This window comes from Taeniopygia guttata, chromosome 24, assembly GCF_048771995.1.
Source record: "Taeniopygia guttata chromosome 24, bTaeGut7.mat, whole genome shotgun sequence".
Taxonomy (NCBI): Eukaryota; Metazoa; Chordata; class Aves; order Passeriformes; family Estrildidae; genus Taeniopygia; species Taeniopygia guttata.
Genome location: NC_133049.1, coordinates 6,880,366 through 6,907,899, shown reverse-complemented (window position 1 = coordinate 6,907,899; position 27,534 = coordinate 6,880,366). Strand labels below are relative to the sequence as shown.

Here is a 27,534-nt window from a genome sequence, read left to right as displayed (position 1 = left end):
CTCGTAACTCGGAGGTAATTATAAGAAGCATCAATTACCCAGTGATGCAGGTTTCATGAATTCAATTAATTTGCATAGTGATCGATTGAGGCAGGGCCCCCGGGGCCCCAGGGAAGGGAGGACATTGTTCCGCACACCATTGATTCCACAATGTAAAACCAAAGCGCTCTCCCCTCATTCAGAGCTGCTCATTCAGCCATATTAACTTTCAGATCATTTATTTTTGTATGTCTTTCAACTCTGTTTGTTGCTATCACACAAATGCAGAGTATTACATTGTAGAGAATAATTGAATCAATACAGTCATGGTGCTCTGGGTCTCCCAGGCCCGCAGGAGCGCGGGAGCTGGCGGGAGCTGGCGCAGCCAGGGAGGGCCTGTTTTAACCTTTGCAGTGATTAAAACGCCCGTCTGGCTCTGGATTAACTTTCTGCACGGCACAGTTGTTTTTGTTTCGCCGGGATCGGAGCGGGAGACGCCGGCGCTGGGAGGAATCCACGGAGAGGCTGTTCCCGCTCCCCGAGCACCCCGAGGCTCGTGTCAGGGTGCAGACCCGGCCAAGCCCTCCTTCCCCTCGCCGTCCTTCTCCATTGCAGGCAGCCACACGCAAATCAGGGCCTGGGAGAGAGGAAGAAGCCCCTTGAAATGAAAAGCCACTGCATAAAGGAAGAATCCTTCAGATTGAAATGGCTCTGAAAAGAGACGGGTTTTAATTCCGCCTCCCCTCCCACTGGGATATTAGACAGCTAAATAGCAGCGCGCCTGTTTCCTTCAGATAACCGGCTCCCAATGAGCTCCGTAATTGTCCCCGGCCCCTCTCCGGTGCCGCGCCGAGCAGGTCATTTACCGCCCGGCACACGCAGCTAAACACAAATCCGTTTTCCAAGGGAAATTTCTATTCTTATCTGCGCTCTGCAAGAGGGTCGCACGCGGCCCCTGTTAATTGAAGCTTTGATGTTTGTTGGAGGAGGCCTCTGATCAGCTCCGCCGAGGGCTGAGCCACCACCGCGCGCCTGTGCCCCCGCGCCGGGCACCGCCGGGACGGCCGCGCTGGCAAGGGAATCCTGATAAAGAAGGAGGCTGCACGTCCACTCTGCCCCGGTGATGAAGCTGAGATGCCCCAGGGCCCCCTGCCCTCGGCCCCGGGCGCTGGCCCCGGCAGACCCGAGTGTCCGCCCAGGGCGCTTCCCGTGATCCGCTGTCTTCTGAGTGCTCTGGCTCGTTTGCTGCAATATCCTCCAGCAAATCAAGCATCCCCTTCTTGGGATGTTTTCAATCTGTTTTATGTTGATTTTAATTAAAGAATTTGAAACTGAACAAACAGTTCGTAGCAGGTGGCCATACGAGTGTGAAATAAGCAAACTGTTCTCTCTGCCACAAACCCCACCAGTAAATTCCTTCAAATTAATCCCAGCCTCTGAGAGGCTGCCGGCTCTGTCTGAAGCAAGCCGGGCTCTGCCGTTCTCCAAATATTTGTCTTCATCCCAGTGCCAGGAGCTGGGGAGCAGGGATGGACAGAAACCATGTCCCTGGCAGGGATGCTGTCCGCCCACCTTCACCCCCTGAGGGCAGGAGGGCGGATTTCCCACTGGGAAAACACTGCACCACGGATTTGGGAGCGGGTCCTGGAGCCTGGCTGCACTCTAACCCCAGAGCATGAACCCAGCATGAACCCATCCTAATCCTCCTCCTCTCCCAGGGCAGCACATTCTGCCCAAGCATCCCTGCTCTGCTCCCGGGCCATCCTCGGCAGCCAGGAGCTCCTGCCCTTGAGGAACAGAGGGAAAGGCCCTGCCCAGGTAACAGTCTCTGCATATTGATGGCCCCCAGGGAAGGCAGAGGCGAAGCACAGATCCCCACAAGCTTTTCTTTCTGCAAGGCTGTGCCGGAGATAACGAGGGGAGAGAAAAAGCGAGGGAGAAGAAACGCACACACACGCTCCCCTTCATCTCAAACTCCTGCCCTCGCTCAGAAACCTTATCAGCATCTGTAAGAGATCGCATTTTGCCCTTTGGAAGTGCCAGTGGAGAGGAGCTGCCAGCTCTGGTGGTGTCCTGAGCTCTATTTCCTGCCCCTGGCCCAGAGGTACCCGGGGTGCAGGGGCATCTCGTGCCCGTCTCCGTCCTGCTTCCCACCCCACCCACTCTTCCCACTCTCCAAGCACAGCCGGGGAATTGACAGATTCCCTGTCCCTCACCATGTCCCACCCCGTCTTTGGTCCCAAAATTGACAGATTCCCTGTCCCTCACCATCTCCCACCCCGGCTTTGGTCCCAACAGCATTTCGGGGGGAAGCAGCTCTCACCTCACCCCAGCCAAGGAGCCACAGGGAGGAGGCCACCAGCTCCCCACTCCGTTCCTGGCCCACCCTGGTGCATCAATCCCTTTCCCCCCGCAGTGCTCAGAGCATGTTTAACATCCCACCTCTCCCGTCTGCCCTTCAGGGTGACCCAGAGCTCCGGGAGCCCGGTGCGCCCGCACCAGCCGAGCTGCCCGGATAATTACAAGATGTTCCACTTCCCTGGGATTACCGACAGTTTTCCTTCCCTTCCCCTCAATAAATATGGATGCACAGCTGCTGCTGAACGGAACCAGCAGCAACAAAGAGGGGCAGGCTGCAAGGAGCTGCTCCCAGTGCTGCCCGCGTTCAGGAGGCTCGGAGGGGCGGATCGGGAATCTTCTCCCAAGTGCCAGGCTCAGGTGTCTGTGAAGACAAAAGAACGCTAACAAACAGCTGGGGAAAAAGCGGGATTTAAGAGAAAACCAGGCAGCGCAGCTTCTCCTGCAGCCTCACCCCAGAGCCTGGGAGGAAGCGTCGAGATTAAAGAGTTGAGCACTTCCCGTGAAGGCACCACGGGAATGCCACATCCCCGTGCTTCCTCCCGGCCTTTAAAGGCAAGGATGTGCTCTGCTCCATTTATTAATCTCCTAATCACTAAATTAATTTCCATCTCAGTTACAGCACGCTCGGAGTCTATTAGTAAATCCTGGCCTGGCTGCTTGGCAACTTTTGTTGTAAGATTCCTATTAGATCATGTTTCAAACCAGCGGAGATGGAGCAGTCATTATCTTAATAAGTCCGACATGAAAGGCTGTGCAGTGGGGACGGGAGCGCTCCTGCTGCTCACAGCCCTGCACCCCGGCACGCTCACACACCCACAGCCCTGCACCCTGCACGCTCACACACCTGAGGCTCCCCCAGCTCCCATCCTGCACCCCGAGCAGCCGTGCCCTGACCCCGCTGGAGCAGAGCTGCACTCCCACCGGGCCCCGTTCCAGAGGCTGAGGCTGCCATTGAGGGGAGGAACAGCCAAACAGCCAGAAATGTTTGCTCAGTCCTCTGTGAAATGATTTCTGCCCAAGCCCATGGGCACAGGGCGTTGGGCAGGGCTGTGGGGCACAGGGTGTTGGGCAGGGCTGTGGGGGCATGGGCACAGGGCGTTGGGCAGGGCTGTGGGGCACAGGGGCGTTGGGCAGGGCTGTGGGGCACAGGGTGTTGGGCAGGGCTGTGGGGCACAGGGGCGTTGGGCAGGGCTGTGGGGCACAGGTGTGTTGGGCAGGGCTGTGGGGCACAGGGCGTTGGGCAGGGCTGTGGGGCACTGGGCTGTGGGGCACTGGGCGTTGGGCAGGGCTGTGGGGCACAGGGGCGTTGGGCAGGGCTGTGGGGCACAGGGCCAGCACAGGGGCTGGGGCAGGGCTGTGGGGCACAGGGGCGTTGGGCAGGGCTGTGGGGCACAGGGCTGGCACAGGCGCTGGGGCAGGGCTGTGGGGCACAGGGTGTTTGGCAGGGCTGTGGGGCACTCGGCTGGCACAGGGGTGTTGGGCAGGGCTGTGGGGCACAGGGCATTGGGCAGGGCTGTGGGGCACAGGGCCAGCACAGGGGCTGGGGCAGGCCCCGAGTGCCCCGCTGCGGGCAGGAGGCCGTGCCAGCTCTGCGGCGTGCCCGCACCATCCGCCCCTCTCCCCCCGCGCCGCCGCGCCACACGCCGCCTCCTCCGGCTCATCGGCGTGAAATTTAATTTGCAGCAATCAGCTGGAGGTGAGGCAGGCGCTGAATTAGCTCGACGTGGCGCCCTCGCCTCCGCCCGGGCCCCCTCGGCGCTGGCAGGCGGCGGCACGCGGTGCCCTGCCCATCCTCGCCACCCCAGCGTGTCCCCACGGGGGTCACAGAGCCGGGGCCGCCAGCCCAGCCCAGCCCGGCCCCGCCGCCCAGGGTGAGTTATGGCGTGGCTGGATGCGCACTTATTCTGATAAGGAAGAATAATAACTTGTCAAAGATACATATGATATGTGTTTTCTTTCCAGACAGAATATATATTGGGATAATTCATCAACGCGGCCTGGCACTGGCCGGGAGAGGGGAAGAAGAGGAAAAGAAACTCAATAAAAGGAGTCAAGGCAGAAAAAGGCCTTGGCAGTGAGCGCTGTGTCCCGGCAGGATCCCCCTGCTCGGAGCCGTGCCTGGCAGGGATCCTCCCTGGAATCCGGCTGGCATCCACAGGGATGTGCTGTGATCACCACGGAGGGCTGGAGGAGCCCGTCCCCGGCCTCGCTGGGGCTGTGAAGAGGAGTGAAATGTGAGGGAAAGAAGCTCTGCTCTGGGCCAGGGAGAAAAGCTGAGCCCCAGCAGCCCCAGCTCGCCCACCCTGAGCTCCAGCACCTCCCTCCTGAGGAGGAGTGTGCCACAAACACCAACACCAAGAGATGAAGGCTGGCACATCCCAAACCAGCACGCCCGGGGACTGTGGGAAGATGCAGAAGGGGTTTGTAAAGTGATTTGTCAACTGACAAGCAGAAATATATTACCAATTTAGGCCTGTGATTTGCCTGCAACTTTTTTATCCTTGAGATGTTGTAGAACAGATTAAAGTGTCAGCTTTGATCCATGCATTTGGATGGAAACATAAATATTGCTGGCTCTTCCCCTCCCAGCCAGCACCTGCCCCAGGTGAGCGTGCCCAGGGGCGCTGCCCAGCCGTGCCCACCCACATCCCCACCCCACCACCAAGGCAACAGCTCCAGGAATGCCAGGATGCCAGGGCAAGGCCTGGAATCACCCTGACATTCCAGTTAGTAGGAGCTCGGCTGGACCTGCCCACGGTTTAAAGTTTGTGTAGAGCACGAGCTCAGCTGGATTTTGGATGCTCCTGGGACGTGGGATGCACATCCCAGGTGCAGGAGGAGCCACTGGGACAGTGCCACCCCCGGGCACATCAGAGGTGCCCCCAGAGAGCCGCCCCTGCTCGGGGAGCAGTGAGCAGAGATCGCTGTTCCGGGTGATTGCCTGATGCACAAATATGCAGCATCATTCCATCTCCAGGCAGGGAAACAAATGAGTCTCTGCTTGCTCCCCTCTCCTGTTTTCCCCTCCTTCCCACCCTCATTTGATCCCGCTCCATGTGGCAGCATCAAACGAGTGTTGAATATTTTAGCTGCTGTAAAATATTTATCTGATAAGGCACGGAAGGAAATCGGTGGCTTCCAGGCCGTGTAAACATATGCCTGGGAACAGCTGGATCCCTGGCAGCCAGGAGGGGCCGGGGCTGCACAGCTGCTGCAGTCCCGGGGATTTAAAGCCCTGAGAAGCCACAGCATGGCCTGTGGGGCAGGGCAGGGAGGCCCAAACTTCCGCCCAACCCTGACCTTAACGCTCCCCCCGGCAGCTCCTCTGCCCTGTCCTGGAGAAGGGTGGGCAAGGGGGGTGCTCTGAGCCCCCAGAGGAGCCAGGGGTGGCGGGGGCCTGGCCTTTGCCCAGTGACTGGAGATTAATTGAGGCTTGCCATTAAAATGTCACCGAGAAAATTATTAACTTAAGGTAAACCACTTCCACGCGTCAAAAGCAAAGGCAATCAGTCCCAGGCATGTCCCCCTAGGAAATTATGTGGAGTAATTAATCAAAAAGCTAATGAGAAATGTGTTTTCTTTCCCAGCCTAACACCACATCATATTCTTATTAGCCAAGGTTATTACAATAGTAATCATGCATGCTCCGAGTTCAGATTGGGTTTTTTGCTCCACTGCCACCAATTTAGAAAGCCATTAATGGGAAAGATAAACCCCGATACACCAACCAGCCTTTGTGTCTGTGCCCAGCGGTGCTCCTGGCCACCCACGACCTGTGCCCGCTGTCACACGTTCCCTGTCCCCATCCCTGCCCACCGTGGTGCCCCAAACCAGGATCTGCTGGGCACAGGCTGCTGGGTCCCCTCCCAGCACAGAGATAACCCCAAAGTGATAACCCCAAAGTGATAACCCCAAAGTGATAACCTCAAAGAGATAACCCCAAAGTGATAACCCCAAAGAGATAACCCCAAAGAGATAACCCCAAAGAGATAACCCCAAAGTGATAACCCCAAAGTGATAACCCCAAAGAGATAACTCCAAAGTGATAATCCCAAAGTGATAACCCCAAACATCACTGCACACAGAGATGGACGAGGGAGACAGGGGATGGTGTGATTTGGAGCAGCCTGTTCTGGCACTGCTCATCCCTTCTCCAGACCTCCCCTGCTTATTCAGACGCCCAGAAGGCCCCGAGTTATTCCATAAATCTGGCTGCAAGCAGGTAATCTGCTGCTGCAGCGGGTTCCCCTGGGCCTGGCTCGGAGCGCAGCCACCTGCCAATCTCAGCAGCCCTAAAATGCAGCGTCAGCAGCCAGCGCAGGGAAACCGGCCCTGCTTGATATTCAGCATTAAATAATTCAGCCCCCACAGAGAGACGGGGGAGAAGAATGAGCCTGACAAAAAATATAAAGATTTCCTATGGCCCGTTAAAAATGCATTGACCTGCTTAGCTCAGTGGCAGGATGCTGAGCCACGCCTGAGCCGAGCAGGGAATCCCAGTCTGCAGCGACAGCGGCACGGAGAGGACCTTGGCAGGCAAACTGCACTCTACAGAGCGCAGCAGCACCTTCCCTGCTTGCTTTTGGTGTGTGTTTTCCTGCTAAATCTCTTTTCCACGCTTGCACACGTGTGACACGTGGGGGATGTTGCTGCAAGAAGGCCTTTCCTTCGCAGAACCACAGAATCATTCAGGCTGGGAAAGACCTCCGAGGTCCAGCCCAACCTCTGAGCAATCAGACCAGGGCACCACGTCCTGCTCTTCTCCATCCCTGCTCAGGGACATCCCACACCTTCCCTGGGCAGCTCCCGAGGGGCTCCGAGGGGCAGGGCCCCCATCTGCCCCAGGGGACCCTTCTGTGCCCTGGGCAGCCCCCCCCGAGCCCCCTGCTCGCCGTGGTGAGGAACTGAGGAATCCCCACAGCCTCCCAAGGATGTTTGGCAGCTCTGGCTTTGATGTGAGGATTAATGAGAGCTGACAGGCTGGAGCAGAGCCTTCAGAAGCCCAAAGGAGGGCCCGGGGCAGCGCTGGAGGGGACGAGGCTCTCGGAGCTGCCTTTGATGGCTCCGTGCTCGGAGCTGCTGAAGGCACGGCCGGACTGCCCGGGGCTGCTGGCCGTGCCCAGAGCCCTGCCTGGGCACCCTGGGCACCTGGGGCTGGACTCACCCTGGCACAGACACCCGAGGGCACGCTGCTGCCCGGTGGGCATGTGCCAAGGGAGCCACCCACGGCACAGGTGAGTGGCACAGGTGAGGGGCACAGATCAGGGCACAGGTCAGGGCACAGATCAGGGGCACAGATCAGGGCATAGGTGAGGGGCACAGGTGAGGGGCACAGGTGAGGGGCACAGGTCAGGGCACAGATCAGGGGCACAGATCAGGGCACAGGTGAGGGGCACAGGTGATGGGCACAGGTCAGGCCGCAGGGAAACTGAGGCCCAGGACACTTCCACCCCGCGGGTGTGCAGCCGAGCGTGAGCCCGTTACCAGGGCCTTGCTCTGGCCACCAGATAACACATCTGACCCGTGTTTGTTTCCATCCAGGCTGCTTCTCCGTTTGAGTATTTATCTCCCGTTTAGCCTCTGACAGATCAAAGGCTCGGCGGAGGGGAAGCGGAGCCGGGCCGCGCATGAAAATGAGCCTTGATACATAATTAATTAACATAAAACAGTTTCATTAGGAGACGGTGTTACATGGCTGTTTGTCTTCAAAATTTAAGCTGCGTAAAGAGCACGGGGGACAGAAAACAAACCTCCCTGCCAGCCCCTTCCCTGCCCATCCCAACCTGGCTCCGGGCGCTCCGGGATGGGGCTGGAGCGTGGCCCCCTCTCCCTGAATCCCGTGCAACTTCTCCTACCCTTGATTATTAATCTGTTTTTAATTCTATTAAGAGATAGCCAGGAGAAAGAGTATCAATTTTAGATTAACAAGGTTATTAGCACTTAATTATGTGAGGTGTCTTTGTAATTGAAAAGGAAAAGAGGAAGCGCCATAAATATCCCGGCCCCCGAGCTCCTGGGGGTTTGCATGTGGCTCTTTATTCACGAGGCTGTGGAACCATAAATATTAAATATCTGGTGGAAAAAAAATTACAAGGCAGAGAGAGGATGCCCTCTGGATATTCCGGCGCCGAATGCTCTTGCATTTACAAATATTCATTAGCTGGGATCTGCAAAGTTATTTCCACCAAGACTCGGTGAAGGAGGAAGAGAGAGAGAGGTTATTGAAAAAAAAAATAGAGTCTAGAGTAAATATTATTAGTAATTTTTATCTCTGCATGTCCCTAATTATTCCATAATTAGGGAAAGTGCACATATGCATATACAATCACTAACCTGCCAGTCTCAGGGATTCTCACTGCCAGCCCTGCTGTGGGATGGAGTCTCCAGGGAAAACTCTGTTCCCTAGGAGGCAGTGGGGGTGTCTGTGCCCGGGGGGACCCCGCTGTGCCCCCACGCCCGGGTGCCCCGTGCTGCAAGCCCGGGATGATCCAGGGGCCGCCAGCTCTGCCGAGCACCCGCGACCTGGAGCTGCTGCCGGTTAGAGAGACATTAAATGACAAATCTCAGGCTCTTTTTAATTAAAAAATAATAGAACTCAGCAGGAAACGGAGCAATAACACGACACTGCCAAAACCCACTTTGCTGGAGCTGTTAAAAAAACAACAGCCGAGAGGCAGCTGGGGGGAGAAGGCACATCCAGCTTCGTGGGGACAGGTGACACGGTGGGGACAGGCAGGGGTGGTGGCCGAGGGTCCCCTCCCCGGGCCAGCCCCACTCCCGTGGGCACAGGGCTCCCGGGCACAGGCGGTGTCACACCCCAGGAATTAAGCTCTTAATCTAAACTAAACACATTACCACGAGCTCATCAACAAAAATCTAATTACGCTGCGCGAGGCCAGGCTTAATTGCTCGTCCTTGACACGAGCGGTGCCCGCGGAAGCCCAGGAGCCTGGGACTGGAATTATCCTGCTCCCTGGAAAAAGCATAAAAGGAAAACGGGGAAAAATACGTGCAATTAGCAGGGAAGCACCAGACAAATCCGCTGGTAACTGCTGGGGGAGCTGCAGGGTCACTGGCAGCTGCGGGGAGCACTGCTGGCAGCACTGCTGGCATCCCCTGGCAGCTCCAGAGGAGCAGCAGCAGCAGCACAGGGACTCCAGAAAGGGGGAAATGGCTCAAACGCAGCTTTTCTCCCAGCAAAGACAAGCTGGAGCAGATTCCCAGCCTGACCCGGGCTCCCCCAGGCACCCCTGGGCTCCGCTGGCTGCTCCCACTGATGAGGAAATCGGGATGCAGGAGGTGGCTGAGCCCCGCTGCCTCCCCCGCACGCTCCTCCCCGACTTATCACCAGTCACAGGATGTTTACAATAATTTTTAATTTGCGCAATTATTAATCATTTTTCTATCTGTCTCATTTGCATAATAATTACTCTGCTTGCTGTTTGCCATGACTGTGAATGACAGTGGTTTAAATTAAATTAAGATTTTAATATTCATTTTTTTGGGTTGAAGCTAATCAAAGCTGCTGCTCGATGCCAAGAGCAGGGCTCTGCCCTTCCAGAGCCGCTAATGAAGAGATCCAGCCCCGGTGTCACTGCTCCAGCTCCATCACCCAGCTCAGCCCAGAGCATCCCACAGCGTTCTGCAATTGCTTTGCTGCCAGAGCTGCTCACACAGGGCCCCGGCTGGGACAGGAGGTGTGGGATGCAGAACAAGGGCACAGGGACAAGGCCAGCCCCCTTCTCCCCAGGCAGCACATGGGGATGGGAGCTGGGAGGGAACTGTTCACCACGTGAGCCCCCTTTTCCTCACAGATCCCCCTTAAAAATAAAGTATCTGGTAGCAGACACGTAACAGATGCATAAATCCAGCTCTGCGATGAACGAGGGGATCCCCAGGCTAGTACCTCTAACATTTTAAAACCCCAGCCTTCAAAATCAGCTGCAAGAGCAGAACCTGATGCCATGTTCGGGTACTAAGCACATTTTGTTTAGTACCAGCATTTAAAAGTGCTTTGCCTCCTTAAGAGCAGCTCGCAGTCCCGAGTGACACGAGCCAGCTGCTGGCATCTGTGGCTCTGCAAGAGCAGCCACTGTCACCAAGCAGGTGAGGGAGGTACCAGCAGCCAGCTCTGCTCACGAGGGCGAATCCAATCATTCCACAGCAGGTTCTCTCCGTCTCCAGCAGCACTCAGATTAAGTGAGAGCAGAAACGAATGTGTCAAGTGGAACTGCACTTGTGGAGGCTGCAGCTGCCTCAGGTTACAGGGGAAATGAAACAGGGCCTTGGTGACAGAAGGGGGTAGCACAACTGGAAGCAGCTGCCTGGAAATGTGCTGCCACCTCGCACCACCACCCCCTGCTCCCAAACCATCTCCCTGCCCAGCAGGAGCCACAGGGCTGGTTCAGCTGCCTCGGAAAAACCACCACAGAATCGAGTAAAAAAAGAGGTTTTATTTACAGGTGAACACACCAATTCCAGGGCTGCTGCAAGTGTGACAGAGGGACAAAAACCAGGGAAGTCCCAAGAGTCTGGCACTGCAGAGCAGACTGTGCTGCTGTCCCCCCCAGCGCTGGAGAATCCCTGAAAAGAGCGATCCTGCCCTGCCCCTGCCCACTGCTGCAGCCAAGGCATCTCCATGGAAACTGCTGCCTGCATCTCAGCCCTGCTCCGCAGCACCTCAGCAAGAACAGCTGCATTTATTTCCACAAGTGCTTTCTGGCACACAGGGGTTAAGGGAAGCTCTGCCCAGCCTCCAGCTCTGGGACTGACAAATCTGACCACAGGAGAAGGGTTGTTACACCTCCCACCAGAGCGAGCCAAGTGCTGAGATCAGCCCCAAATCCAGAGGGGTCTGGGGGACCAGCCGCTCCGAACTAGGAGGGAAGCAATGCCAGGTCCCAAGTCCTAATTCTCCACACATTTACTTCCACTAGAAACAGAGCCCTGAAGAATTGCTGAGGCTCCTGAAGACCTTGCTGCCCAATGCAGCACTGCAGTGCCAGTGCTCAGTTTGTGTTTGGACAGGGTCAGGAGAAGCCGAGTTTGAACGTTCCTGCACGCTGGTGACTCTGGGATCTACATGGCAAAATAAGTGCATAAACTTGACAGAAGTTGAGAAGTTCCACTTAACCTGAGGTCTGGAGCAGACTGACCAACTGCATGAGGGTGGCTCTCCCAAGCCCAAGCGCTCAGCAGATTTTCACCTGAGATTTAGGACACCTGAAGACTTGGGAACTGCCCTCAGAGGTCAAAGCATTTGGCATAGAACAGAAGTTTGTTAGAAAACAAACAAGAATCCAGTGCCCTCCCCAGAGAGCCAGAGGCTCTGGCTGCCAGGAAAGCCAGCCTTGCCTCTGGGAAGGAGGTGCAGAGGGCTGCTGAACGCCGAGCACAGGGCTTGCTCCAGGGAGGGCAGGGCACTCCTCAGGGCTCTGGCAGCGGGCACTGCTGGGGGGCACTGCAGGAGCTCTCCCCTACATGTCCTCCACGCTCCACTTGTAGGCGAGCTCCTGCACCGCCTTCTTGTTGGCAATGCGGGCGAAGCGCTGCTGCTCGAACCCGTTGGACCTGCAAAGGGACACCCAGGTGGCAGCAGCTGCTGGGCACCAGCTCTTCTGAGCACTGCAACTCTCCCACTCACTTACTCTGGCTCAGTTTCCACCCGAACCTGTGGTTACCAAGAGCTGATGCCTCCGAAGTTCCTCAGCTCCCTTGTCTCACCTGTCCCATCACCCATTTGTAACTGAACTCAGTTTTCCAGCTGCCAACACCCTCACTCATCCCATTGCTGGCAACCTTTGCACTGGAACTCCCTGGAGCAGAACTCCTTTATTTTTACTGCTATTCCAACAGGAACAAGTACCTGTCCACACCGTCCCAGCGATGCCCAGGCCAGATGTTGAACCTGTTGAGTGGAGGTGCTGGTCCCTTGTACCTGGGTTTTTCTGGAACACAAAGAGCAGAAGAGCTGTTTTCAGCACAGCCAGGTAGTCACATCCTCACCCACCCAGGAGGTGTCTGCAGGTGGGCACAGGTAGAGGGCACAGGCTCCTGACAGCCAGCTGCAGCTGCCAGAGGCTCTTTGTGACAAACTGCCGAGGTTTCAGTCAGCAGGCCCTGCTCTCCCACCTAACAACTCATGGAACTGTTACTGCTAACAAGCCACTAACTTCAGAGAGAGTCCACAAGTCCCCCTTGGCTATTCACTGAACAGCAGCTGCATTTCTGCACTGCTGACACCTTAAACACACAAACCTTTCTTATTGTTCTCCTTGGCCTTCCTCTTCTTGATGAGAGCAGCCATGGGGTCTCCTTCCCTCTCCTGCTCCCTCAGCATTCGATCCAGGTCCTGGTCATCGATGTAACGGGCCAAGGGCTTCTGCATCTCCTTGACTGCATCCTCCACGTTCTGCTGCTGCTGCCTCTCCTGTGCCAGCCTGGAACACGCACAGTGTCACCCAAGGCCCTGCCATCGCTCCTTGGGACTCGCTCAGCTTGCAGGATGGGGCACAGCCTCAACTCCCACTGCCTGTGCAGCATTCCCACAGCACCTCCAGCAAGGGAAGGGGTTTCCAGACACGTGCAACACGTGCTGGTCCCAGGCTGGACCTCAGAGCGCAGGGAAATGCAACACCAGTCTGGCAGCAGATCCAAACTAACACCAGGAGAGGGGAGGCCCGAGGACCGTGCTTAGGAGTCCCTTACTCACCCCTTTCCCCACTTGGCATATTGCTCTTCTCTCTTGGCCTCTGCCTCAGCCTTCAGCCTCTGCTCCAGCTGCTCCTGAGCCAGGTTCCTCTTGCGGCCGGACTTGTCTCGGAACACGGTCTGAGCGTTCCGGGATTCCTCTGCCAGGGACCGATGCCTCAGGTCACAATTTCGGAACATTTTCTCACCTCCAGACAATTCAATGCTTTAACTGTGACTTCCCTTTTGCTTGTCCTAATCTCCCAAAGAGCCTGTCACCCAAAGCCAGGCAGGATCTCGGCTCATGCTGAGATTTCCCTGCTGCCCCACACAGACCCCAAGCTCTCGTTATCCACCAGCTCCTTCAGACTCGCAGAGGAGAAGCTTTTCACGTTCCCTGCGACTTCCCTGGCACTGCTCTGCAATCCCCCTGTGAACAGTGCCCTGGCCAAGGCTTCCAGCAGCACGTCCAGCTGCAGCTCCACGCGGATGCTGCCCCCCAGCATCCCAGTGGCAGAAGGGATGGCACTGGGAGGAGGAGGGGAGCTAACACTCCTGTGGGGCTGCATTCACACTCCCACCTTCCAGGTGCCTGGTGCTCCTCTCGTGCTTGCGGAGCTCCTGCTTCTCCCTCTGCAGCACATCGGCCGGCACCAGGCCGGCTCTGCCCCCGGACGCCATCGTGCTGGCCTGCAGAGCACACAGAGCCCACGGCGGTGTGGGGGTACACTGCCTGAGAGCGGGGCAGGCAGAACCAGGGGTGACCCCAGCCCCAGGCACCGGGCAGGGACAGCCCTGCTAGAGCCAAGAGCATCCCCAGTTTGTCAGTCATCTGCGTTGCAGAGCTGGAAGGGAAAGAGACAACCTTTACCTTCTTGGGCGAGCCCTTGGCATCCTGGCGATGTGGGGAGAGCTCCGGGGGGCTCCGTGACCTGTGCTGGTCCCTGTGGGTGGGCGAGGCCCGTCCTGAGGAGACAGACCCCAGCAAGGCTTTGCTGATTCCCCCAGGAGGATGGTGCTGGGGCATCGCTGGGCACACAGCCCAGGCCGCAGCACAGGCACTCCAGGCTGGCTGAGCTCTGTGCCCGCAGGGACAGACCCTGCCACTGCCAGCTGTGCCAGCAGAGCAGCAGCCCACAGCAGTCACCTGGGCAGCGTGGATCCCAGGGGGGGACACTGCGTGTGACACTCACCTTTCTTTTGGCTCTTCTTCCCACTCGGGGACCCCGGCTTCTCTCTCCGAGGTGACAAATCCTGGCGCTGTCTCCGGGGAGGGGACGGGTCTGGGGTGTCATGGCGCTGTCTCCTAGGGGGTGACAGGTCTGGGGTGTCATGGCGTTGTCTCCTGGGAGGGGACAGGTCTGGGGTGTCATGGCGTTGTCTCCGGGGAGGGGATGGGTCAGGGGTGTCGTGACGTTGCCGCCGCCGTGGAGGTGACATGTCTGGGGTGTCGTGACGTTGTCTCCTGGGAGGGGACAGGTCTGGGGTGTCATGGCGCTGTCTCCTCGGAGGGGATGGGTCAGGGGTGTCGTGACGTTGCCGCCGCCGGGGAGGTGACAGGTCTGGGGTGTCATGACGCTGTCTCCTAGGGGGTGACAGATCTGGGGTGTCGTGGCGCTGCCGTCTGGGAGGTGAGGGGTCGGGGGTATCATGACGCTGCCGCCGCCGGGGAGGTGACAGGTCTGGGGTGTCACAACGCTGCCTTTTGGGAGGTGACACGTCTGGTGTGTCATGACGCTGTCTCCTGGGAGGGGACGGGTCGGGGGTGTCGTGGCGCTGTCTCCTGGGAGGGGACACATCTGGCGTGTCGTGGCGCTGCCGTCTCGCAGGACAGAGCTCTGAGGAGCCGTTGTGTCTCCCTGCCGGGGGCGAGGGCTCTGGGGAGTCGTGGTGCCGGCGCCTGCGAGGGCAGAGAAGGGGCAGTGAGCTCCCGGTGTTTGCTTTGCCTGCAGACAAAGCGGGAGCGCGGAGCTGGGAACTCGGCCCAGGCTGGGAACGGCTCGTGAAGGTGGATTCTTTGGGGTGCTGCAGCCCAGCCCTCCCAGAGCAGATCCCAGCAGAGCTGCAGTGGTGGAGTCTCCACCAGCACCACCCTTCAAAGGGACAGGGACTGTCCCCCCAATCTCCCTGGCAGTGTCACAAACACCCACACTGCCACCCCCCAGGCAGGGGGTATCCAGCAGGGAGAAGCATCCAGAAGTGCCCGGGTTTCCCAGCAAAGCACCCAAAAGCGCAGACCCAGAGAGACAAAGGCTGAGCAGCAGAGAGCAGAAATCCTGCTTGGAGTCCCCGTACCTCGTGGCAGACTTGGCAGGTCCCGAAATATCCGAACTCTGCGAGTCCTCATCTGAAGGAAAACAATTGCAATCACCATTACTAGGGCACAGCTCAGCAGCCCTGCAGCACCTCCAGGATTATTTTTAATTTGCATTGTTTGCAGAAGCCAGGCATTAGGGAGAGGGGATGGAAGGGGCTGCCCTCACCTCCCAAGAGCTTCCATTTGGAGTTTGTTCGGAATTCCTCCATGAGCTTCACCTCCTTGGGGCGCTCATCAATGAACTCTGCCACCTGCAAACACACAGCGAGCACCAGCTCAGCAAAGGCACAACTCCCGCTCATGACAGCAGCAGCAGCAATCCCAGCCCCTCTGCCTGGCTCCAGGAGCTGCTCTGGAGCACACAACCCCCGTGCTGGCCCGCAGAGAAGGGGCTGCTTTCACCCGCGGAGAGGTCACTGTTCTGGCAGAGCTCCCACCCGTCCCCGAGGCACAGCACGAGGCTCTGGAGCGAGTTCCCCCCGCGGGCAGATCCCGAGAGCCGCCTGGGGCTGTGGGCCGCGTCCGACGGGACCCCGCGCTCACCACAGGCATGTCCCCTTCCTCCTCCTCCTCCTCCTCCTCCTTCTGCGGGGCGAGGCTGCTCCAGCTGACATCGTCATCCACGATGCGCATCCTGCCCGGGGGAGAGGCCGTCAGCACCGCCCGGGACGGGCGCCGTGAGGGGGGCGGCCGCGGGGCTCGGAGGGAGGGTGGGGAGGGGATCGGGCAGCGCGCTCGGGCAGCGCACCGGGCCCGCGCCCTCCCCGCACTCACCCGGCTCGGGGGTTGTTCTTCTTGCGGCGGCGGCGGGCCCGGGCGGGCTCGGCGGGGCCGCTCAGGTACCGCTGCAGGTACGCGGCCTTCGGCACCCCCGGCGCCGCCATCGCGCCCGGCGCACCGCGCCTGCGCCGCAGGAAGGGGCGGGGCCTCCGCGCGGCGGGACGGGGGGCGTGGCCACGGCCGTGATTGATGTGTGGGTGGGCGTGGCCAGGCTGCGGGAGGACATGGATAATGGGCGTGGCTGTGGGCGTGGCCAAAGGCAGGAAATGCCATAAATGGAGTGAGGGGCGGAGCTACAGCCATGGTCAAATTGCAGGAAATACCATAAATGGGGTAAAAGGTTCGGCCAAATGCCATAAATGGAGTAAAGGGCAGGAATAGGTGCATGGCCAAATGGCAGGAATTGCCATAAATGGAGAAAACTATGGGAATGGGGGCATGGTCAAACAGCTGATGCCATAAATGGAGTGGTGGTCCAGCATAGGGATGTGGCCAAACTGCAGAAAACGCCATAAATTGAGTAAAAGGTGGGGATAGGGGTGTGGCCAAACTCCACCCAATGCCATAAATGGAGCTGTGAGCATGGCCAGATGACAATTGAGGCCACAGATGGAGCAGTGGGTGGGGCTGTGGGCATGGGCAATGCCAATCCATAAATGGCGCCACGGGCATGCTCCCACGCAGTCACCGTTACAAAGAGACACGACAAATGATCTCAGTGTTGTCCATCACCTTTATTGGGGAGCCGACAACCCCTGCCCCACGGCTCCCGCAGGAGGCCCAGGAGGGGCAGGACAGTCCCGGCCCCACTGCCGCGCTGGTCCCTGGAGCAGCCGGGCAGCGGCTGCGGGCCTGCGGTGGCCCCGCTACCGCCCCGAGGCCGGCTGTGCCTCGTAGCCCTCGGTTTTCATGTCGTTGAGGCCCAGCTCCTCGTTCTGCTGGAAGGTGCGCTGGTAGCGCTGCACGCGCAGCTCCGGGTCCTCCTCCGGGGCGTACACGTTCTGTGGGGACGGGGCAGGGCTCCTGCGCTGCGCTCTGCCCACGGGCACCCACAGAGCCAGCAGGGCTTTCTGCTGCTGCCCAAGGCTCCAAGGGGAGCCCCGCTGCCAGCACGTGCCGGGGACACCAACCCCCCAGCCCGCCCAGCCCGAGGGCGCGGCCCCGTACCTGCAGGTAACTGTTGCCTGCAGGGTCATCCATGATGAAGTGAGCCTGGGCCTTCCCCTCTGTGATCTGCAGGAACACAGCACGTCCCGTTAGAGCTCCTCTCCCATCCTGCAGCACCGCAGAGAAGGGAAATCCGGAGTGCACTCACCTCCTGCAGCTTCCCAAGGAACTCCCGCAGCTTCCCTGTCCTGCTGGCTGTGGAGCTGTCCCCCAGCGTGAAGGGGTTCTTCTCCACCTGCGAGGGCAGGCGAGGCAGCCGTGGGGCAGCCGTGGGGCAGCCAGCCCCCCAGCCACAGGCACAGGGAGGGGCTGAGCCCCCCGGCCAGCCCAGGAGCCCTCACCAGCTCACGGATGTCCTTCAGCAGCCCCTCCAGCGTGGTGAACTTCCCCCCCAGCGCTCCCATGCCCAGCTCGAACTCCAGCTCGGGGATCTCCACGCTGCACGTCTCTGACTGTGAAGTGAGCCCCCCGTGAGCCCACGCAGAGAGGGCTGGGCCCCCAGACCCCGCGGGAGGACAGGGCAGGGATCCCTGGCACTGCACCTTCAGGATGTCCCTGCTCATGTCGGAAGGGTCCGTAATCCTGAGGGTGATCCTGGTGCCCTGCGGCTCGATGGCTCCTCCAGACTTCACCTGCAGGGAACACCTGCAGTGAGCTCACACCCAGGGCCTCAGCAGGGCTCATCCCAGCAGCCCAGAGGCCACTCCAGAGCGGGGACAGTGGCCTCCCCTCCTGGCAATGCCCCCAGGGACAAAGGCACACAGCAGCACTCCCTGCCCTCTGCCCGGCTCACCTCGTTGGTCCTGTGCCCGCAGGAGTCACAGTTGGTGGCCATGATGATCACTTCCTTGAAGTGAGGGATTTCTGGAGCAGGAGTCAAGGCAAACATCAAAGCAGCAGCCGGGGGAGGGCAGGACCCCGCTGGGAGCTGTGAGAGGCCCTGAGACAGCTCTGCAGCCCCACAGGCCCCACCTGAGAGCTGCTCCAGGCGTGGGGTGCAGCAGGAAGAGCCCAAACCACGCAGCCCGTGCCCAGCCTCCAAGGATACGCACTAACTTCATGTTGGTGCTGGCCGGGGCGTTGCACTCGGGGCAGTTGGTGTTGAACTGCAGCACCTGGCGCAGGGAAGGGGCAGCCACGGTGTGCCAGGAGCCCGGGGCAGCCGGCCCAGGGGTCCCCACACCCTGCAGCAGCACCCACCTCGTCCCTCAGGTCCTCAGCAGCGTCCGGCGGCTTGGCGTCGCCCTCCTCTCCCTGCAAGGGCAGCGCTCACTCCTGCTCCCCGCCCTGGGGCCCCGGGGGCAGGGGCTGCCCCGCTCACCTGCAGCCCCAGCAGGGCGCACTGCTGGGGGCTCCTCCTGTAGCGAGTGACCAGCAGGGCCTCGTCCCGCCGCGGCGCCCGCGGGTTCTCCACGAAGCTGTTCCCGGAGGGATCGTCCAGGACCTGCGGGACGGGGGCCCTGAGGGAGCCGCCCTGCAGCCCCCACCCCGCCAGGGCCCCCCTGCTGCCAGCACTCACAAAGGTGAAGGGGGACCGCACTTCCTTCAGCTGCCTCAGTTTACCGATGAACTCGTCGATTTTCCGTGCCACCTCTCCGTCCGTCGCCTGGAAGAGGAGACGGAATCTCAGAACCCCAAGGTGGGGCTCAGCCGCTGCTGGGCAGCCCAGAGCTGCTGACAGGGGTGACCGTGGCACAAAGCACAGCCCCAGAGCCCTGCCCAGCAGCCCTGTGTGGCTCCAGCGGGCAGGGAATGGAATCCCCAGCACTTCCCAGCCCCATTTCCCCTCCCAGCCCCTTACCCTGCGGGTGGGCTGGTCCTGCTCCAGGCCTGCCACCGCTCTGTCAATGATGCCCTCGATGGTGGTGAGCACTGGGCAGAGCAGACACAGAGGTGAGAACAGCATGGACAAACCCTGGGGCGCCCCAGGAGCGGCCCTGCTCACCCACCTCCCTTCTGGCTGAAGGCTGGGATCTCAAAGTCCAGCTCGGGGATCCGGACCGAGGCACTCTCAGTCTTCACCACCTCCCTGTTCATGTCCTGCACACGGGCAGGGACGGGCTGAGGCTCCCTGGGGTGCAGGGCTCACAGCCAGCGCTGCCCCAGCGCCCCAAAGGCTGCACAGGTCGGGGGGCAGTGCCCACCTGGCGGGAACTGACAGCCAGGGTGTAGCACACGCCCTGCTCCTGGATCCTGCCCGCTGCCTGGATCTCCGTGTTGGACCAGGAGCAGCTGGGGCACGAGAAGGAGCTGACGATGATCTCTTTGAAAAAGGGGATCCTGGTGAGCAGCAGCCGTGTCACTCCCTGCGGCAGCGAGAGCGAGGGGCCTGGTGGGAACCCGAGCCCGGGGCACGGCCCGGGACCCTGGCAGGTCCTTGTGCCACCCCGCCTGCCCCCCAAAACCTCCCCTCACCCCGAGGGGTTCCTGGAACCGCCTCCCGACCCCCACCCGCCCCTACTCCAAGAACAGCTGCAGCCCCCGGCAAATCCTTCCTCGCTCCCGCCCCACCGCCCCCACGGGCCCTGCCCGCTGCTCCCCACGGCCACAGGAGCCCCCCGAGCGCGGCCCCCACAGCCGCGCGTGCCCTGAGCCCCACGGAGCCCCACGGAGCCCCACGGAGCCCCACGGAGCCGGGCCCCGCGGGCCGGCGCTGCCCGGGGCCCCTCACGTTGCGGAAGCAGTTCATGCAGAGGGACTCGATCTCCGCCGGCTGCTGCTCGCCGTCCTCGGCGCTGAGGGGCCGGAACAGAGGCGCCTCCGGCCCCGCCGGCCCCGCGGCCTCCAGCGCCCCCAGCGCCGACATGATGGCGGCGGCGGCGCGCGGCGGTGACGCGGGGGCACGTGGGCGGGCGGGTCATGTGACGCGCGCGGGCCGCGATGGCGGCGCCGGTATTGGCGTTAGCGCCGGAGCGGCCCCGGGCCCGCCCCGGGACCAGTACCGGGACCCCCGGAACCCCCGGGACCCCCTTCGGGACCAGTACCGGGACCCCCCTCGGGACCCGCCCCGGGACCACCCCCGGGACCCGCCCCGGGACCCCCGGGACCCGCCCCGGGACCCCCCCTCGGGACCCTCCTCGGGACCCGCCCCGGGACTCCCGGAACCCACCCCGGGACCCGCCCCGGGACCCCGGAACCCCCGGGATCCCCACCGGGATCCCCACCGGGATCCCCGGGACCCGCCCCGGGACCCCCCCCCGGGACCCCCGGAACCACCGGGAACCGCCCCGGGACCAGTACCGGGACCCCCGGAACCCCCGGGACCTACCCCGGGACCTACCCCGGGACCCGCCCGGGGACCCGCCCCGGGACCCGCCCCGGGACCCGCCCCGGGACCCTCCTCGGGACCCGCCCCGGGACCCTCCTCGGGACCCGCCCCGGGACCCTCCCCGGGACCCGCCCCGGGACCCCCCCCGGGGCCCGCCCCGGGACCCCGGAACGCCCACCGGGACCAGTACCGGGACCCGCTCCGGGACCCGCCCCGGGACCCCTGGAACCCCCGGGACCAGCCCCGGGACCCGCCCGGGAACCAGCTCCGGGACCCGCCCCGGGCCCGCCCCGGGACCCCCCTCGGGACCTCCGGGACCCCCCTCGAGACCTCCGGGACCGTCCCCGGGACCCTCCCAGGGGTCCTCCTCGTGACCCCCGCGACCTCTGAGACCCTTCCTGCGACCTTCCCCCTCGCTGCCCCAGCCCCGCTGGCTCTGTCTGTCACCCAGCGCGGGGCTGTTCGGCCGCATCCCGCGGCTCTGCCCCTCTGCCTGCCCCCGGTGTGGTGGGGGCACAGCGCGGCCCCGGCACTGCCCTCGCCCGTGGGCTCACCTGGCTGCCACCACCTGCAGCCGCCGCAGAGACCTCCCACCCACCTGACCCCCCTCTGCTCCATTCGGGGTGATGCTCCCCCCCAGAGCAGCTGGGGGTGACCCCCACCCGCCTGTCCCCACCTCTGCTCCCTCGCCCCGATGTCCCAGAACCCAAATTCGGGGTGATGCTCCCCCCCAGAGCAGCTGGGGGTGCCCCGGTGTCCCATGCCAGGGTGGGACGGACGGGGGGGTGCTGTGGGAAGGAAGGACACGGACCAGCACGTGCATCACAAGGAGATTTATTTCCACCCCTGGCAGCACCCAGGAGCGCTGGGAATGTGTGTGGATGGCCGGGCGGGGCGGTTTAATCCCGCGGGGGTGCGGAGGTGCTGAGGAAAGCCGCCACCTTCTCCCGCACCTCCTTCTCCAGCAGCTCCAGGTGATCCTCCACGCCGGCGGCGCCCGAGTCCAGCTTGCCGCGCATCTCCTCCAGCCGCTGCACCAGCTGCTGCCCGAAGGCCTCTCCGAAGGGAGCCGCCTGCTGCCGGAAGGTCTCCAGCGTGTGCCCCACGCGCTGCTCCAGCTGCTGGGCCAGGGGCGCCAGGCGCTGCCGCAGGCCCTGGGCATCGCCGCTCGCCGCCTCGCGCAGCTCCCGCGCCAGCGGGCTCAGCTGCGCCCGCAGCTCCTCGGAGCTGGCGGCCAGGCGTGCGCGCAGCTCCTCGGCCGCGCGCTCCATCTGCGCGCTCAGGCTCTCCAGCTGCCGGTTGAGGCCGTCCTGCACCTCCTGCGCGTAGGGGCTGAGCCCGCGCCGCAGCTCGGCCACGCTCTGCTCCACCTGCGCCTTCAGCTCGTCCGCCACGGGCGACAGCCGCTGCTTGACGCTCTCCACGCCGCCGTCGATCTGCTGCTGCAGCCGGTCGGCGTAGGGGCTCAGCGAGGCCTGGATGCCCTCGGCGTTGTCCTGCAGGCGCTCCCGCAGCTCGGCCGCGAAGGGCTCCAGCGCGCGCTGCAGCTCCCCGGCGCTGCGGTCCACCTGCGAGCGCAGCTCCTCGGCGTAGGGGCTCATCCTGGCCTGCAGCTGCCGGATGTTGGAGCCGATCTGCTGGTGCACCTCGTCGGCGTAGGGCGCCAGCTTGGCCTGCAGCTCCTGCAGCTCCCGCCGGATCTGCTCCTTCAGCCGCTGCGAGTCCTGCGCCAGCCGCGCCTGCAGCTCGGTGGCGAAGGGCACCAGGCGCTCCTGCAGGTCCTCGGCGTAGGCGCTGACGCTCTGCAGGTTGCCCCTCAGCAGGGTGCTGGGGACAGGGACACAGTCAGGGCCCGTGTGCCCACACCCCGCACCTCACACCCTGCCCGGCCCCCGGCCCGCAGCTGCACTCACTTGAGCTGTTTGCTGATCTCCGTCTGCTGCAGCTGGTCCACCGTGTCCTTGGCACTGCTGCCCAGCTCCGTGAAGTACTTCCAGATCACGCTGGCCACCTCGTCAGGGTTCACATCGGCCCGCGAGCCTGCCAGGGGTGCTGGGGTCAACACTCACACTGTCCCGGTGCCCCAGGGACAGCGGGGACGTTCCCGTCACCGCCCCGGGCAGCAGCACCCCGCTGGCACCGGGGAGCCCCGGGGAGCCCCACCCCACCTCACCCGGGGCCCCACCTCACCTGAGATCGCGAGGAGAACCAGGACAAGGGCGGCCGCCTTGGGCGCCATCCTGAGTGCTGGGGGCTCCTGCGGGAGCACGGGAGAGGTGAAGGAAGCCCCAGGGACCAGCAGCCCCAGCCAGAGGCCATGGAGAGCCGGCTCCTTCCCGGCTCCTTCCCGGCTCCCTCCCGGTTCCCTCCCGGTTCCCTCCCGGCTCCCTCCCGGCTCCCTCCCGGTTCCCTCCCGGTTCTCTCCCGGTTCCCTCCCGGCTCCCTCCCGGCCCTGCAGTGCTCACCTGTGCTGCCAGTGCCGCGGTACCTGCCGAGCCGGCAGCTCCCAGCACTATTTATGCAGCCCGAGCGCTGCTGCAGCTTCCACGCAGGCTGTGACACAGCAAACGCTTGGACTTTAGCACGGGCACAACGTGGAGGCGCCTGACCCCTGCTCGGGCCTGACATGAGCCACAGCCCTGACATCACCCAGGGCTGTGACAGGGACACGCGGGGTGGGGGTACCCGCGACACACCGAGCCCCTCCTGGGGACGGGACCCGGCTGAGGGGACACCTCTGCTATGTGTGTTTTGAATAATTCGGGCATATGAGAAATAGACATTTGAAATAGATTAGAAACATTCCTGTAAGTTCTCTTAAGCACTCAGGCCGGGAAGAGGAAGATCTATCCACGGCATTTGGAAACCCAGCCGGCAGCAGGGAGAAAAGGACCTAATTTGCAAGCGAATAAATGTGGCTGGCAAGGAGATGGGTGCTTCTCCAAGGGGATCCGAGGAACTCCCAGATGATGAATGTTCGATAAATATCTCAGACTGAGGTAGCCAGAGCCATCAGGAAGACTCATCTCAATGCCAAATTCCAATAACTCCCCGAAGATCCCCGAGCTCGGCACTGACCTTTTGATCGTGGCCATCTCAGTCGCGAAATAAAAATCTATTTTATTAATTATTCAATTCGGCTCGATCGTTTTTACCTCTAACACCTGGGTGCCCTGTGGGTGCAGCAGTGGCTCTGTCGGTGCTGGCAGGGCAGCGCCTGGGCTGTGTGGCTGTGGCATGGGAGGCAGAGCGACAGGACACGGGGCTGGGGATGCTGCAGGGACCTCCCAGCTCTGCCACCGGCTGGGCTGGGCTGGGCAGCGGGGCAGGACACGGGCCGGGGGCAGGACACGGGCTGAGGGGACACAGAGGCTGTGCACAGGCACGATGGCATCGCTCCTTCCCAGTCCAGGCTCCTGGAGGAAGGCCTGGCACAGGAAGGGGCCAGGGCGCTGCAGGGCACTGCAGCCACGCCTGCAGCTGGGAATGCAGCTGGGAATGCAGCTGGGAATGCAGCTGGGAGCCGTGCGTGTCCCCGGCCGTGGGCATCGGGCTCTCGGCCCGGGGACAGCAGCGATGTGTCACTGCGGGCAAAGGGCACGGCGGGCCGGGGCAGGGACCCGGCAGTGCCAGTGACAAGGTCCGAAGAGCCTGGCGGTGCCCGAGGGCGGCGTGCCCGGGGCCAGGGCCGCTGGATGTCACCCTTGTGCCGTGCGTGCCCGGGCTGTCCCCTCGGCGGGCACCGGGCTGGCCGCGCACACGCGGGGCACAGCTCCGTGCGCGCAGCACCGACACGCGGGGCCCCGGCGGGCTCCGTCCCCCCGAGATTTCCCAACTCCTGGCTTGACACAGCGCCCCTGCAGCCCCCCCACCCCGCCCTGCCCTGACCTTTGCACGAATCCCCCAGCGCGGCCCTCGGGAGGGTATAAAGAGGGAGCCCGGGGCTGCCCTCGCTCACAGAGCCCGGACAGGTGAGTGGGGACATCCCTGGCGAGGGCTGCGCTGGGCAGGGGACGGGCACGGTGCCCCCTGTGCCCCCCTGTGCCCCCCTGTGCCCCACAGCGCGCGTTCCGCTCTCTCCCCAGCCATGAAGGCGTCGCTGCTGTTCCTGCTCGCCTGCACGGCCGTCCTGGCGCTGGGAGCAAGTAAGGGCGGGGGGCACATGGGGGGTACCCACGGGGGGCACATGGGGGGCACATAAGGGGGGCACACACGGGGGGCACACACGGGGGGCACATGTGGGGCACACATGGGGGGCACACACACGGGCACACACGGGGGGCACACACGGGGGCACAGCCGCGGGACCCCGTGCCCCCAGTGCCAGCAGGCTCTGCTCGCAGGGGCCGAGTCGCCCGAGGAGCCGAAGGAGCTGGTGCAGAAGGTGCAGGAGCTGGCCCAGAAAGCCACGGCCATGGCCAAGGACGCCTTCAGCAGGGTGCGGGAGTCGGAGGCGGCAAAGCAGGCCAGGTGCCCCCGAACCCCGCCAGCCCTGTCCCTGTCCCCGTCCCCGTCCCTGGAGCCCGGCCAGGGCCCCGCGCTGACCCCCTCCCCTCGCTCCCCTCCCTTCCCCTGCAGGCAGTGGCTGTCGGACAACGCGGAGCTGGCGAAGCAGCGGCTGGTGTGGCTGAAGGAGCAGCTGGCCGAGCTCCTGAAGAAGACTCCGGCCGCGTAGCCCCACCGGGGGCTGCCCGGGGTCTGTCGGGGCCGGGGACCCCCCGGCTCCCACCCGCTGTCGTGGTGCTCTCAATAAAGCGGGGCTGAGGCAAACGCTGTGGTGCCGTCACTGGGGCTGGCAGGGAGGGGTGCGACCCCAGAGGGGCAGGGCTGGGGCAGACGCGAGCACTGGGGTACACACGGCCGTGTCGGGGTGCTCGGGGTGGCAGCAGCCGAGTGCCTGCTTCCAAAAACTCCTGCAAATTCAGTGCCACCATACCCCACGCCCTGTGTGGGGCTGAGCACGGCTGCACCTCGGGCAGAGCTGGACTCAGCGAGCCCAGGGCACCCCTCACCAGCTCCCCGTGTCCCCTCTCCCTCTGGGTCCCCAGTACCCCCAGCTCAGAGCACCCCTTCCCCCTCCAGCATCCACTGCAAAGACTGAGCGAGCTCCAATAACTTAAGTCAAGTTTATTTCTCAAAAGGGAGGCAAAGCTGAGAGCGACGCCGGGGTGGGGAGGTGGGGAGGCAATTCTAGGGGAAGAGGGGGTCTCCGGGGAGGACACCCCAGGGCCGGGCTGGCCCGGGGCTCCTGCAGCCTGTCCCCAGAGCCCCCTGAGGAGAGGTGCCCGGGGCAGGGCAGGGAGCGCCCGGGGCGGCCGCAGGGCGGGGCTGGGGTCAGTCCCTGGCCGCGCCGCCGGCAGCTCAGGCCATGGTCTTCTGGAGCTCCTCCAGCATGCTGAGGAAACGGGCCTTGAGGGTGTCGGTGTAGGGGGTGACGCGCTCCTTGAAGTCCTGCACCAGGGGTGTTAACTTCTCACGCAGGTTGCTGAGCTGCTCCACCAGCTTGGCCTGGTACTCAGCGGCCTGGGGGATGCCCTTCTCGCGGATCTCCTCCAGCTTCTGGCTCAGCTTCTGCCGCAGCTCATCGCTGAAGGGCGCCACGTTCTTGCGCAGCTCCTCGACGTGCCCGCGCAGACGGTCCCGCGCCTCCTCGGCCACCGGGGTCAGCTTCTGCTGCAGCAGCTCCACCTTCTGCTTGCTGAGCTCCTTCAGCTCCTGGGCGAGGGGTGCCAGGCGCTGGCGGTACTGCTCCAGATCCTCCGTCCACTTGGCAGCAAACTGGTCCAGGAAGGGCTTGATCTTCTCCTTCACCTCCTCCACGTCCTTGGTCAGCTCGGCGCGCAGGGACTCGGTGTCTTTCAGCCACATCTCCCGCACCTCTTTGTAGTAGGGGGCCATGTCCTCTTTCAGCTTGGCAGCAGCTGCACCCAGCGTGTCGAGGTTCTCGCCCAGCTTCAGGCTGCGGGAGGGAGGGAGGTCAGCTCGGTGCCCCGGGCCCCCCGCCAGCCCCCCACCGCACACCTCCCACTTACTCCAGCTGTTTGCCCACGGTGGAGGCCTCGAACTGGGCAATGGCTTCCTTGCCGCTGGCCTTCACCGTCTCCAGGTACACATCGACCATGTCCTTGAGGCGATCCAGGGGTGCCTGGGGATCATCGTGCTGCCAGAAGGAGCGGGCCTGGGTGCCTGCGGGGAGCGCCGGGTTTGCTCAGGACACGCCGCCCGGGGACGGCTCCAGCCCTGCCGGGGTCCTGCCCGGCCCGGGGGGAGTCCGGGAGCCCCTCGGCTGGAGAAGCGCCTCGGAAAGCGGCGGCTTCCAGCAGCGCCCGCATCCCCCATCCCGCCCGTGCTGCTCCATCCCGCCCGGACATACCCGCCAGGCAGAGCAGGGCGAGGGTCAGCACCGCGGCTCTCATCTTGGCTGCACCTGCGGGCAGAGCGAGAGTTGGGGGCAGCCCCGGCAGAGCCCACCCCGGCGGGGCTGAGCCCCGGCCCGGCTCGGGGCGCCGCTCCGTGCCCGCGGCTCCGCCGGGCAGCCGGGGCTCTTACCGGCTCTCTCCAGCGCTGCTGCTCGTCCCGTCTGAGCGGCCGCCTCCGCCGCCGCTATTTATGCCGGAGGGGCCGTTCCGCGGAGATAAGCCAGCGGCGGCCCGGCCGCGCTCCCGCGGGCGATGTGGCGCGCAGGGTTCAAGGATCGCAGCATCGCCCGCAGCGGGGCTTGGCAGGGGCAAAGCCGAGCAAACAGGAGCTGCCCGCGGGACGCGCCGCGCCGGCCAAGGAGCTGTTTACGCTCCCGGTGACCCAGATTCCCGCTGGCCTTGCCGGGGCCCCTCGCAGCCCCCAGGGATTGGCCGCCGGCCCGGGGACAAGGTTTATTCCCGCAGGGATTTGGCCGGCCGTGCCCGGACCCCTCGCCCGGGCCGCTCGGCTGTGCCCCGTCCTTCACGGGGCCGCTCACGCCGCCCCCTTTACC

General features: G+C 62.9%; 5 protein-coding genes and 2 long non-coding RNA genes across 9 annotated transcripts; 2 read left to right on the top strand and 5 right to left on the bottom strand.

Annotated features, from left to right (window-relative positions):
* Nucleotides 1-201: 201 nt before the first annotated feature.
* On the bottom strand, nucleotides 202-3,316 carry LOC140680504 (uncharacterized). Its single transcript, XR_012051867.1, has 2 exons — nucleotides 2,422-3,316; nucleotides 202-616 (listed from the first exon to the last, which is right to left on the bottom strand). It is a non-coding gene; the product is annotated as an uncharacterized lncRNA (long non-coding RNA).
* Nucleotides 3,317-3,851: 535 nt separating this feature from the next.
* On the top strand, nucleotides 3,852-4,879 carry LOC140680505 (uncharacterized). Its single transcript, XR_012051868.1, has 2 exons — nucleotides 3,852-4,211; nucleotides 4,303-4,879. It is a non-coding gene; the product is annotated as an uncharacterized lncRNA (long non-coding RNA).
* Nucleotides 4,880-10,773: 5,894 nt separating this feature from the next.
* On the bottom strand, nucleotides 10,774-16,279 carry BUD13 (BUD13 homolog). 3 transcript variants are annotated; one of them, XM_072918180.1, is made up of 12 exons: nucleotides 16,121-16,277; nucleotides 15,890-15,980; nucleotides 15,513-15,597; nucleotides 15,325-15,376; nucleotides 14,376-14,929; nucleotides 14,223-14,297; nucleotides 13,901-13,995; nucleotides 13,611-13,719; nucleotides 13,052-13,190; nucleotides 12,598-12,779; nucleotides 12,206-12,287; nucleotides 10,774-11,910 (listed from the first exon to the last, which is right to left on the bottom strand). In XM_072918180.1, exons 1-12 carry the CDS (start codon nucleotides 16,228-16,230, stop codon nucleotides 11,817-11,819), a joined length of 1,668 nt encoding a protein of 555 aa, XP_072774281.1. In that variant the 5' UTR covers nucleotides 16,231-16,277; the 3' UTR covers nucleotides 10,774-11,816. The 3 variants fall into 3 exon arrangements, with proteins under 3 accessions (XP_072774281.1, XP_072774280.1, XP_032608622.3); XM_072918179.1 differs by having other exon boundaries at nucleotides 14,223-14,925; nucleotides 15,324-15,376; nucleotides 16,121-16,279; XM_032752731.3 differs by having other exon boundaries at nucleotides 14,223-14,929; nucleotides 16,121-16,278.
* A 562-nt stretch (nucleotides 16,280-16,841) lies between these two features.
* Nucleotides 16,842-20,149, bottom strand: ZPR1 (ZPR1 zinc finger). The gene is made up of 14 exons (XM_030290796.4): nucleotides 19,965-20,149; nucleotides 19,438-19,599; nucleotides 19,243-19,333; nucleotides 19,095-19,165; nucleotides 18,813-18,899; nucleotides 18,615-18,737; nucleotides 18,494-18,547; nucleotides 18,342-18,408; nucleotides 18,087-18,157; nucleotides 17,836-17,925; nucleotides 17,635-17,745; nucleotides 17,442-17,528; nucleotides 17,294-17,359; nucleotides 16,842-17,127 (listed from the first exon to the last, which is right to left on the bottom strand). The coding sequence occupies exons 1-14, from the start codon at nucleotides 20,097-20,099 to the stop codon at nucleotides 16,993-16,995; spliced, it is 1,350 nt and encodes a 449-aa protein (XP_030146656.4). The 5' UTR covers nucleotides 20,100-20,149; the 3' UTR covers nucleotides 16,842-16,992.
* A 1,230-nt stretch (nucleotides 20,150-21,379) lies between these two features.
* On the bottom strand, nucleotides 21,380-23,145 carry APOA4 (apolipoprotein A4). Its single transcript, XM_030290797.4, has 4 exons — nucleotides 23,027-23,145; nucleotides 22,752-22,818; nucleotides 22,475-22,601; nucleotides 21,380-22,388 (listed from the first exon to the last, which is right to left on the bottom strand). Exons 2-4 carry the CDS (start codon nucleotides 22,798-22,800, stop codon nucleotides 21,461-21,463), a joined length of 1,104 nt encoding a protein of 367 aa, XP_030146657.4. The 5' UTR covers nucleotides 22,801-22,818; nucleotides 23,027-23,145; the 3' UTR covers nucleotides 21,380-21,460.
* A 1,160-nt stretch (nucleotides 23,146-24,305) lies between these two features.
* Nucleotides 24,306-25,331, top strand: APOC3 (apolipoprotein C3). The gene is made up of 4 exons (XM_030290799.4): nucleotides 24,306-24,532; nucleotides 24,647-24,706; nucleotides 24,905-25,031; nucleotides 25,140-25,331. The coding sequence occupies exons 2-4, from the start codon at nucleotides 24,649-24,651 to the stop codon at nucleotides 25,234-25,236; spliced, it is 282 nt and encodes a 93-aa protein (XP_030146659.2). The 5' UTR covers nucleotides 24,306-24,532; nucleotides 24,647-24,648; the 3' UTR covers nucleotides 25,237-25,331.
* Nucleotides 25,332-25,673: 342 nt separating this feature from the next.
* APOA1 (apolipoprotein A1) lies at nucleotides 25,674-27,140 on the bottom strand. Its single transcript, NM_001245171.2, is given in 4 exon segments — nucleotides 25,674-26,520; nucleotides 26,594-26,747; nucleotides 26,935-26,988; nucleotides 27,111-27,140. Coding segments are annotated over 3 exon segments (795 nt in total). The 5' UTR covers nucleotides 26,978-26,988; nucleotides 27,111-27,140; the 3' UTR covers nucleotides 25,674-25,922.
* Between the last annotated feature and the right edge of the window lie 394 nt (nucleotides 27,141-27,534).